This window comes from Poecilia formosa, unplaced genomic scaffold (assembly GCF_000485575.1).
Source record: "Poecilia formosa unplaced genomic scaffold, Poecilia_formosa-5.1.2 Scaffold142, whole genome shotgun sequence".
Taxonomy (NCBI): Eukaryota; Metazoa; Chordata; class Actinopteri; order Cyprinodontiformes; family Poeciliidae; genus Poecilia; species Poecilia formosa.
This window is the reverse complement of record NW_006800081.1, coordinates 641,482-653,637: the sequence shown is the minus strand read 5'-3', so window position 1 is coordinate 653,637 and position 12,156 is coordinate 641,482. Positions and strand designations below refer to the sequence as shown.

The 12,156-nt window shown below is 35.1% G+C and overlaps 1 protein-coding gene, 2 long non-coding RNA genes and 2 gene segments (V, D, J or C); 1 reads left to right on the top strand and 4 right to left on the bottom strand.

Moving 5' to 3' along the window:
• The window catches only part of LOC107837446 (uncharacterized), a 19,850-nt gene extending 11,671 nt beyond the window's left edge, over window positions 1–8,179 (bottom strand). The window contains exon 1 of the long non-coding RNA XR_001663447.1: window positions 8,166–8,179. This is a non-coding gene — a long non-coding RNA (uncharacterized LOC107837446). The remainder of the gene's footprint in view (window positions 1–8,165) is intronic.
• Window positions 1–12,156, bottom strand: part of LOC103145434 (uncharacterized) — a 277,103-nt gene that overhangs the window by 54,284 nt on the left and 210,663 nt on the right. The window lies entirely within an intron of this gene.
• LOC107837447 (uncharacterized) overlaps window positions 1–12,156 on the top strand; it is an 88,498-nt gene that overhangs the window by 41,592 nt on the left and 34,750 nt on the right. The gene's annotated exons all lie outside the window — the stretch shown is intronic.
• The window catches only part of LOC107837429 (Ig heavy chain V-III region BUT-like), a 4,466-nt gene continuing 1,499 nt past the window's right edge, over window positions 9,190–12,156 (bottom strand). Inside the window, 1 exon segment of the V gene segment in view lies at window positions 9,190–9,626. Within this exon segment, the coding sequence occupies window positions 9,497–9,626 (130 nt within the window).
• On the bottom strand, window positions 10,078–10,849 carry LOC107837431 (Ig heavy chain V region 914-like). The segment is given in 2 exon segments: window positions 10,078–10,496; window positions 10,573–10,849. Coding segments are annotated over 2 exon segments (450 nt in total).

Below are 12,156 nucleotides of genomic sequence, written 5' to 3'. Positions count from 1 at the left end.
GGGAAACGCGGATTGACGTAACACCGGCTTGCTGCGGGCTGCGGGCCGGTTCTAATAATAAATCAAGATCATCCCAGGGGCCGCAAAAAACCTTCTCGCGGGCCGGATGTGGCCCGTGGGCCTTGACTCTAACATATGTGCTCTAATAGAATTGCAGCCAGTGCAGTTAGCAAGAGGTTGCGCAATCCCAGGTGAGGCTCAGCTCGCTGCTGCCTCAACGGCTTCGCTTCTGAGCATTTGAATGGGAAAATGCGAAAATCCAGCAATTTTGAAGAAAAAAATAATCAGAATTGGTTAAGCTAAGTAAAAAATAGGTACTTTATATAAACCACAGGGTGAAAATAGCAATATAAATTATTTTATTATTATATATTATTTTTTCATGATGACAGGTGAGGCTCTGCCTCACCTGCTTCCCCTGACCGCACGTCACTGGTTCAAACATGTTTAGGGCTGAGCTATTTGTCTGATGTTGAATTGGTCTGTCAGTTGTTGTCTTTCTCAGTGTTTGTGAGACACTTCATGCCTGAATGGTATGTCAGTTATGACACTGACAGATGTGTACACACTTAAGCCAAAAGTATTTAGAGCTCTAATAGTTTCCTAAAGAGTTTTACTGCAGGGGGATGTCAGGATGTGGTTTTCAAGACATAAAATGTTTCAACACTTCATTGTACAAAGGGTTGCGCATATCTACGGAGCCCTCCAGGGGACATGGGCATTTTTTTTTTCTTTTGCGTTCCCTAGCAAAACTTTTGCGTTCCCTCGCGAAGGTTTTGCGTTCGCTGGTAATAATCTACTGATCAGTTCATGCGGCATAACTGAATACTGTAAGCCTTTTTTTACGGTGGCCGCCGTACTTTCGGCTTTACAAGCTTATAAGGGGTGGGGGTTTGCTAAAATATGTTTTTTTTTTTACTAGTAAGGATTTCATATTTATTTATTCATTACTTTGTAGTAAAACACTCATAATTTTATGTCATTACTATTATTTTCCTTTGTTAGCTATACTTCAAAAAGATCTTTTTTTACTGTTTTACTGCGTTTCAATAAAAGTTTTCCAGTTGGAGTCAAAGTAATAGCATTCAGTTCATTATTATTATATATATTACACATTTATATATAAATGTGGTAAATGTCATGACTAATGGTAAGATTATATGTACTAAGTGTCATTCAATGGTAATCACTGATTTAATTTAAAGAAAATCCCAGTATTGATGTGAAAAACACATTTGGCACAGTTTGGAGACATTTTTGGATTAATGACCTCTCCAACTGGGACATTTCTCAGTAAAACATTTATGAAAACTATATTTTTCACCTAGTGAGTCCAAATTTGGTGAACTTTTACCCAACATGTAGATTTACAAGTCTAAACTACTTTTTTGTGTGAAACATAATATTTTAGTGATGTTTTGTAATGTTTATTTATAACAACATTTTGTGAGGTAAAAAAAGTGCTACATTTATTGTATTTAATTCAGGCAGGATAAAAGCTACAATAGCACTGACACCAGGAAATCATTCTTAGATTCTTACCCTTACAGAGGTACCAAAAGTTTGCACTTTAATTTGATAACTGTGAGGCTATTAGTGATTTATTTTTGGATGTTTACAAAGGCCTTTCCACCCTTAGGGCTTAAAGGATTATTAATCTTAAATAAGTCAAGGAATGGATGTCAAGACTGAACATAAATACTTCAGCTGACAGGAATATAGAGGAGTAATGAAGGCCTAGGGAGGAGACAAGTGAGCATAGAGCATAAGGGCAGACGTCACAGATGGAAAACATGATCTAAAACACTAATCAACTCAAATGTTCAGTGAATGAAATATACAAACAAGCTAAGATGAAATACAAAGCTCTATTTGCAATAACTTCATAACTAAGTTATTGCCTTAGTTATGAAGGCAATAACTAAGCAGAAAACAACCAGGAAATAATCTAAATACAACGATAGATGTAACCTTGAGCCCAAGCACTCTGCAGTCGTAACAGTTTCAATGGTTTGTACAAAGTGTCTCTTCAGCAGGTGTGGTCTCCTGGGTGTAATGGGTCAGGAAGTAGCTTTCTAAACCAAATGTTTCTAAATACATACAGGGTTAAAATATGTCTAGACATTTTCAAAGTATAGTGTACTCTGTGTTATGTTCAATGTTGTCTGAACTTTGTTTTGAGACAGAAATAATTAAATGTAAAATAAAATCAAATGGCAATCTGTATTAATTTATTTTACTTTAATATATTAGTTTTAACTGTGTTGGAAGAACAGAAATACTTTTTCTGCTGACCTGCTTCGTCTCGATTAGAGCAGGTTAATCAAAACAAATCCTGTATCTTCAATAGACCAAATTTGAAAAAAAAAAAGTTAATTCTGGAAAATCAACCATCACAAATATTTTTGCATAAGCTATGACTTGTTTTAAGATGTGGATACTTCATTCTCATGACCCCAATAGTTGAAAGATTCACAGGGCTGCATATTCACTCACTGAACAAAAACTTGAAGCTCTAAAAAACACTCAGTGAAGTTATATCAACACATTAAATAAATAGAACACTTTAACATGGCAGACATCATCTGAGGATTTATATTCTGTATATTTCGAACAAGCTAAAACATCTAACAGTGTGAACTAAATGTAATTACCAATATGTAAGCTTAGATCTATTTCATCATGAAATTAGTGATGGGGTATAAGAAAGATGTAGACAGTTATTTTACATTTCAATTTGAAAATTGATATAAAAATAACTTTTATTGGAGAGTGAGAAAGGTATTGTTTTCTGTAGGTTTTTGTATGACTGTTTATCACTGTGCCCCACCCCAGTATAGCACTACGACAGACCCTATGACAAAAACTCCTTCATAAGGTATTGAAGTGTAACAAGCATCTGTGGGAGGATACTTAAATGGAACTAAATAATAATAATGGAACTCTATAATATTTAATTTGCAGTAGGAATAGGTGTTTCTTTGATTTTATTTTTTGTGAATTTAATTTGAAGACATTAAACATTTTTGATTCCACCAATTAAAAAGATTTTGTTGCAATCTCAAAACATTTAGACATATGTAAACATATATCTTGAAATATAAATGACACGGAAATCACTATATTTATGTTGTGTATGGTTTATTGCAACTTAAAATATTTGTTATTTGTTAAAAAAATAAATTTGGCTATCTTAACTTTATGACAGAACTGACAATGTTTTGTGCTATATCTTGATTCTGTGCCTATAAGTTTCTTTATGCTTAGCGTCATGAACATGATGTCTGTAAAGGGTATTGTCAACAAAAAGTGTACAGTACTATATTAATAGTATGCATTTTCTGCTTTGACTGTGGTCAGAAAGGAGCAAAAAATGAGAAAACTGAGAGTCGGATAAAATAAAATGCTTGAAAACATTAAAGACATTTTTTTATCATTTGAAAGAAAAATAAATGAGAAATGTTCCTGTTATTATTCATGATAAAAGCACTTTGCTCTTGGAGAACAAATTTTTATCAATGGTATAATTGAATAAACAACTCACCATGAAAAATGTTTTAGAAAAGAATATGCACATTCATGAAGTTTCTTGGACAGTGGAAATTTTGATAATATTGTTTGTGCACTATTCATTTATAAAACAACTTTCTTCAGCAATATGGCGATCCACTAATCAATCAGGCTCTAGAAGCTTTTGTTAGTGTTATATATTTAATATGGTTTTTTAGGTTTAATTTATTTGTTTTTATGTTAACAGGTCTTCTTGGTTTTAGTCCTTAATTTTATCACATTTCTTGAGGTTTTTTTTAATCATAATTTTAAATCTGTTCTTGGGGTAAACTAATCCGGGGACAATGGATGAAAATATACTTGAAGTACAACTATATCTTAAAATGCCTTTAATTGTTGTAAATTCAAAAAAGACTGGTGGTGTTATATTTATATCTGTAGACTTTAGAAACAATTTTACTACTTGCTTTTCTCTGACTGAAATTAGCTTGGCCTCCAGTGAAACTGCAATCGGTTTTGGTATTTTCTGATCTGGATCTCTTTTTAGGTGAGCATTATTCAAATACCTTCTTATTTAACAGGTGCACTATTTTTTTTTTTTTGACTTTGTTTCTTTCTTTCCCCACCATTTTCACATTCGTACAGACAATGCAAAGGCTAACATTATGATAAGGAAAAAAAGTTTGATTTAAACTTTCAAAAGCATCCAGTTTTTGAGTATTACCAATACCAATTACTCAAGACGTTTTCAATGTTTGTCAAATTATACGACACTGTTATTTCTTATATTTTTTGAAAACGTTACACTTCTGATGAAGTACTAATGTTATGCTGCATATAAAGTCTTGGTCGGTATTAAGCTACAGATCTAGGAGCATAAAGATAATCATTTCTAATAGTTTATCACCTGTAGCACTTTGCCATTCCTAAAATGAGCAATTAGTCTGTATTTTTGTATGATTTAACGGATAATTATTCATTATAATCTGTTTTCTTACGGGAGGTGTTGTCAAAACTGATAACCAGGTCAGCATTCAGTTTTATTGTTGTCACAATGTTTTTGTATGGGTGTGTTTCATTGTGGCCCCATAGCCATAATAGTTATCACCACAGATAACTCTAGCACAAAAACACACTCTTCTCTGCACTAGAGAGGAGGCGGACGTACCACAATGAGGAGGTGAGTGAAAGAACAAATACTAACAACTTATATTTCTTTATATAATTTAGTAAGAAAGTTCAAAAAGTTTTATGCAAAAGTGTCAATTTTTTTCTTCTTGTGAATTATAACTTTGCTAATCAATCAGCCAGTGTATTTCGCAGTGATGCTTTAGTGGAGTAATATTCTCAGAAAATTATGTACAGTGTAAAATATTATTTGATTACATTTATTTCTCTTTCTTCCTTTCAGAGTCGTATATCAGCAAATGACCTGGGAGATAGAGATGTTTTTTGTAGCATATTGTGCTAAACTAAGATTTTTATTCATGTTGACCATTAAGCATAAATATAATTATTTCTAAACCTTCGTAGGGAATCAACAGCTGATTTTGAACATGCAAGAAACATCAGATAAAGATTGAACTGCCATGAGATGTTAATATTTTCTTGTGAAGGACCTTGAAACTGTTAACTAGTTTAGCTATGGACTCTGTTTCTATCACCGTAAAAAAGAATCTTGTTTCTTATTTTCAAGATGTTTTTTTTTGAACAGATCTTCCATTAATTTGTGATCAGCTTGAATGAGTTTAAATTTCACATGTGCAAAGTATAATGCTGTATGTCTGTTGCTTATAAAAATTGAAGTCCAGAAAGGATAAAACTGTTTTATACATCTACTGTACACATTACAAGTCAAAAGTCATATCTGCTATGTGAGCTAAAATGAAATGGGCAACACAACAGTCAGAAAAGGATAAAATAAATTACTAAAGTTGTATATAAACATTAAAAAAACAGCAAAAATGTATTTAGTAAATTACATTTAAATAATCAGAGTAGAAACTCAACAGCTTCTACATTTTCATGCCGATAGGTTGAAGTCAAAATATCCTGAATTTGCTGTTTTGCAATGATCCAAGTGCATTCTGCTATTCATTTTTGCTTTAGTCTCAACTCTAGTTGTTCATTTTTAATAAACAACTAGAGTTCATTCTTTGTTCATCATTAATATTTTTTTTCTATTTATTTGTCAAGCTTTAATGTTTTTATGGAATAACTAAAACATTTTTGTTAAAACTATTTTAAAAAATTAAATAAGTTCAAATTAAAAGCTACAAAATTATAGCTTTTAATTGAGCACGTTTCTTACTCAATTACTTAAGACATATTTTCATTGATCTCAAACTATATTCATAATGAATATTTGTTATTAATTATTATTTAATAATTTTAAATTGATATGTACATATTATTTATTTTTGGCTATTTAGCTACAGACAATCTAGAAAAACATTCATTTTAACAGTTTTCACCTGAACAATAGGCAATAATAGGCCACTGTGAACAGTGGTAAGGATCTGTCCAGGAAGTACCCTGCCCCAAACCCAATGATGGCTGGAGAAACATAAAACAAAACATAATTGTGGCTTAGCAAAGATATGTTTAATACCTACTTTAAGATGTTAATCTGACAAACAAGTCTCAATGGAGCACATATATTATAGCTTAATGAATATGAAAAAGGTCTTTAAATTGCCTCAAGGTGTGAGTGTGTTTATGCATGATTGTGTATCTCTGAGTTCCCCTATGATGGACTGGTGATGTGTCTAGGGTGTCCCCTCCTCTCGACCGATGACCACTGGAGGTGGAGACAAGCTCCACCTCAAAACTGCATCGACAGTTGGGTGGAGATAAGGGATGGATAGATATAAAAAGAAAGATGTTTGCAGATAGACAAGTTTAAAACAGGAGCTAAATGAAAGGCTTCAGCATATATGAGTAAGTGTTTTTTTGGTCTACATCTTTATACTAACCAACATACTGCGGTAACTGTTAGGTTCATTTTAAGTGTGTGTCTCATTGTTAAGGATTTTTAGGTGGTAGGTTTATGTTCAGGCTTTGAACCGACTTCAGTCACTGTGAGTTTCGAGTACAATAATAAACCGCAGAATCTTCAGTTTTTAGGCTGTTCATCTGCAGATACACCTGCTGTCTGTTGTTGTCCCTGGAGATGTGAAAACGACCTTGGACTGATGGAGAGTAATACTGGCTGCTCTGAGTTTCAGTAGCGACCCACTCCAGTCCTTTTCCAGGAGCCTGTCTGGCCCAGTCCATCCAGTGGCTGCTGAGTGCGAAACCAGAACCTGTACAGGTCAGTTTGTGGGATTCTCCAGGTCTTTTAATCACTGATTCAGACTGTGTCAGAGTTTGACCATCAGCACCTGTCAAATACAAGGAACAGTTAATATATGCAAGTTGGTGAACAGCATAAAACACACGTCAGTCATATTCTTTACCTGCACATAAAATAAAAATAAACAACAATGGTGTCCTCAAGTCCATCATGTCTGCCTCAGTTTTCTGTTCTCTGCCAAATATTTCATGGTCAAATAAGTAGAGGCAGAACAGATTTACATTTTGCATTAACTCCTCCCAAAGCCAAACAAAGAAGGTGAACAGACTTTAGTTTATGCGTAGCTTATAGGTGGTTAAGGCAGTGATATTTAGTTTGGTCACTGTACTGAAATATTTTCTGGCAAACAACAAAACAAATAAATGCTGTCAATTTGAAAATATAAATAAATGTGAAACCTTGCAGCTATAAAAATAAAAGATTGTTCAAGACTTGTATGCCATTTTTCAAATTATATCTCAAACTAACGCATATAAGAAAACATGCTTTTTATAATTTAAGTGTCGTAAAGGACATCTTACTGAGCATTTGAGACTTAGAGATTGCTAGATATTGTAAGTACCATTAGTATTTACTGTTTCTTATGTTTGCAAATAGATACTCAAAGGTCAGATCAGATCATATAAGATAAAAATCTGTAAAAGTAGTTAAAAAAACAACATATATTTTTTTAAACTACAATTTAAACGGGCATATGAGTAATGGGAAAATCCCAATATTGGGATTGGGAAAATATTAAAAAAATATAAAAAATAGTGATGCAATTCATGCCTTAAAATATTTCTTATTTATTTATGACAGCATTATTTGTTAAAACCATACAATAAAAAGCATTGTCTAAGTCATATTCAAGTGTTATTTTGATTCTGAAGTCAAAAACTCAACTTCATGAATGGAACCTTAATTTTGAAAACCTTTTTAACATTATAACTTTGTCAAGTCAAATATTTTCTTTACATAAGTAAAAGGCTTGTATAAAGCCTACAGCCATAGCACTCCCACTGTAAATCATCTCTATAACAAGAAAAAACCAAAAGCAAATTCTGCACCAAAAGACAAACTGTTTGAAAGACATAACTTATTTTTGTATGTTTCTTTTTAATCAAAAAATTATATGGCTGTAAATGTTTACAGTTTTCATATGTTATATCGTTTCTTTTCTAATTTTTCTTAGTGGAGGCATGCATTGGTTTATTCGCAGTACGACGGCTCCCCCTCTGGTGTCTCTAAGGCCTCGGGGGTTTTTGTCTGGTCATCTGATGCTTTGTGTTATGGTGCGGTCTCTTGCACAGAAATACACAGCAGTGTCTTCAGGCTGCATGTTCTGGCCTTTAAGAGTCACTGTGTTGCTGGATGAGTCTATGTCAATGCTGAACTTATTTTTCAGTGAATCTTTGTAGGACGTAGTTGAGCCAACTCTGCGTCCAAACCACTCCAGTCCTTTCCCTGCCGCCTGTCGGATCCAGCAGGTCCAGTAGCTCGTAACGGAATAAGATATCTGGCAGGTGACGGTGAGAGGCTGACCCGGATGCTCGTTTACAGAGACCGGCTGTGTCAGCTGTTCACAAATCACACCTGTTGGTTGAAAAACATGTCTTAGTGACAGTGATACAATAGATCTGCTGGTTATGACAAATGCAGAGTTACTCACAGGATCCAGCTGCCAACAGCAGCAGGAGAGCTAAAGGAGACATGTTGTGCTTTGGAAGTGGCTTCACTTCCAGCTGATATAAATCATAAATACCTGAGAGGAAGGAGGAGCTCAGTGAGTTTGCATAAAACCAAACAAGCCTTTACTGTCAGCAGTGGTTTAATCAAAGTGAGCTTTAATTTTGGGTTGCTATATGCCACATGCATAAACATCCACTCACACTTTACGCTTTTATCACAGTTTGTGTTAAATTGAATAAAATAATGAAAATGTTACTGCAATTTTAGAGTTTTAATGACCACTGCCTGTCAGGAAGTCACAAACCACAACGACAGCTGTTCTCTCTGAGGTGTGTTTTTGTGTCTTCGTGTTTACATAAGTTGTGTTATCTTACCACATCTTCCTGTCACTTGTGGGTCAGTAGGATTCATATTGGAATGAATCCCATTTCAATATTGAAAGTCATCAAAAATTGGGAAACATTGCATGTATGAATATTGCTCATTTTTAGCTTAAGCTCTTAGGAAGATAAACAAAAAAATCATGTCTCTCATGATAATGTTGAACAACTGTTAAAACATTTCAAGGATTAATACCATCCATCCATCCATCCATCCATCCATCCATCCATCCATCCATCCATCCATCCATCCATCCATCCATCCATTCATTCATTCATTGTGTTGGCTCATACCTGGAGGTTAACTTAGGTGACTTAGACTTGTTGTTTAATAACTCTAAGTCTTTACAATGTCTTACAAGACGACATGAACTATATAAAACCACTGGATAAATTTGTGGCACATTTATCCCCAAATAAACTATTTTGGGACCAAAGTTAGACTTCTTATCTGTGCCATATTTAACTAAATTACATTTAGTGCATAGTAAAGTGATAATTGGTGTTACGGTCACTGACCTCTAGGGGCTCTCTTTTTTTGAGAGAGCTCTGTGTTTTCTGTTTCAGCTCTGCCTGATTGCTACAGGTGAAGTGTGTTGGGGCTCGTCAGCTGCCATATATAAGCAGCAAGCTGGAGATGCCAGAGCCTCTCCTTTTGTTTGACCTGGGCCATGAGCTGTGACTCTGCTTGAGAGCTGTGTGTGTGTGAACTGCCTTAAGTTTGCTGTGAGCAGCTTTGTACAATTATCCAGAGGTGGAAGCTGGTAGGGGTTCTCTGCCATTTTTGTTATAACCTGTTCTCTCCTGTTTTTTGTTAGTAAGGGAGTTTAGGTTTTATATTTTCCTTTAGTTCTCCTTTAGCAAGTGGTTGTTTTATTTTATAGTTATAAGGGGGTGTTTTGTTTATTATTTTGGCCTTGGAGACTCTGAAGTCTTAAGCTCCCCTGTGTTTTCTTTTCTTATATAGTAGTTGTTTTTATCTGGATTGTAAAATAAATTATACTTTTGTTACTCAACTGTTCGGATTACTTTTTAGTTTTATGTTAAAGCCCAGTGCCAGAATTTACTTTAGGAATTTTAGGGTAGGGTTGTAACAATTGGTTAGAAAAAAATTAAGTCTTAAAAAATGTTTCTCTCCTTTTTTGCTTTTTTTAAATTTAAAATTAATGTAAGGAACTAGAAGATTTCCTCATAGATGAAATAAAAGTACTGAATAAATGACTTTGAAGACCCTTTGTGATTTTGTACAGCTACTGAATCAACTTTAGTCATTGTGTCTCTTCGAGCGCAGTAATAAACAGCAAAATCTTCAGTCCTCAGGCCGTTCATCTGCAGATACAGCTGCCGTCTGCCGTCGTGTCTGGAGATGGTGAACCGGCCTTGGACTGACTGTGAGTAGTACTTGCTACTGCCGCCACAATCAGCAGCAACCCATTCCAGTCCTTTCCCAGCAGCCTGTCTGATCCAGTGCATGCAGTCGCTGCTGAATGTGAATCCAGAGCCTGTACAGGTCAGTGTGTGGGATTCTCCAGGGACTTTACTCACTGATCCAGACTGTGTCAGAGTCTGACCATCAACACCTGAAAACACAATCATTAAGGTAAATCTCTGTTTGCAGATAATTGATTGATCCAAGTTATATGAGCATTTTCTCACCTGCCATCCAGATAATAAAAATAAGCAGTTCTAATCTATGATCCATCTTGCTCAATTATGTTGTTTGTCCTCTGGCAGCCTCTTCAGTTGCATAAATAAGGCCAAATGTTTTGCATTAACCCCTCCTGAGAAAAGGGAGGAACTGAGATCTGTGGTAAACTCCCAGTCTTACTTGGAACTGTTCTTAGATATATGATGAGGTACATTGATGGATGTAGAGAAAGGATGAAGTGGACAACTGATGGCGTGAGGGCATCTCTCCTGAAACTATTCAGATTATTCTGACTGGTTTCTGTACATGTGTTGTTACTGTGTGCTGCCTCACATTGTAATACTAATGTCTAAGGTTGGACAAATTTGTTCATTTGGAGTTGCTGTTTTGGCAGAGGTGTTTAAATTGTCACAAAGCTTTTTTGGTCTCATGAATCTTTGCTGTATAAAGCTCCAGTGTACTTCACAGTAATCCCCTCCAGATGTTTTGCTTCGTTTCTGACTCCAGCTGTGCAGTAGCTGCAGAGAAAGTCCTTACAGATGAGGCTCATGCAGCTTTCCTGTACAGGAGTGGAGATTATTGGGCTTGGGATCACAAGGTCTGGATTCTAAGTTGAAAATGATCTCTTTGTATACTGAAATTTTCTAGAACTAAATATATGGTCCTGCATTTGAAATCTGGAGCAAGTTGAAAATTGGATCGTGCAACAAGACAATGTTCAAAAGCCGTTCACTAAATAAAATAGCAGAACTGCTGAAAAAAGAAACAAACTGAGGCAGTTGTGTAAAAATGCTAATTTGAGAGTTTTTCTTTAAGTTGATCTAAAAAAAAACATGATTATATGAAAGTAGCCTTTTACTTTAAGCTGCTGAAAAAGCTTCTTCAAGCGTTTCAATTTGTGACAATGTTCCATCACACACAGCTTTAATTGTTTGTGTCAGCATAGATTTGATGAATAATTTGTTGCTAGTGGATGTGTTTTTAAATCCAGCAATACTGAACATTTGAAGTTGAATAAATTGTGATATTAATCAGTTAAATGATGATATTGTCCTAATAAGAAATATCTTCCTTCTCTACACCATGATCGTTTAGATCTCTTGAACATCAGCATAGTTTGTTTTTGTACAGCTACCAAACTATTTTTGGTCACTGTGCGGATGCCGTGCACAATAATAAACCGCAGAATCTTCAGCCTTCAGATTGTTCATCTGCAGATACAGCTGCTGTTTGCTGTTGTCTCTAGAAATGGTGAAGCGGCCTTGAACTGATGGAGAATAGTACTGGGTGCTTCCACTGGGGTTACTTATGTATGCAATCCACTCCAGTCCTTTTCCAGGAGCCTGTCTGATCCAGTCCATCACATAGCTGCTGAATGTGAATCCAGAGCCTGTACATGTCAGCTTGTGAGATTCTCCTGGTCTCTTCACCACTGGTTCAGATTCAGCCTCGATGGTCAAAGTCTGACCATCGAGGCCTGTCAAATCAGGAAAAAAAAAACAAGAAAAAAAACATGCACACATTCCTGTCAGTAACACAAATCTTATTCTTGTCATGTGAAAATCTGTGAAAACCTTCACCTGTCCAGTAGA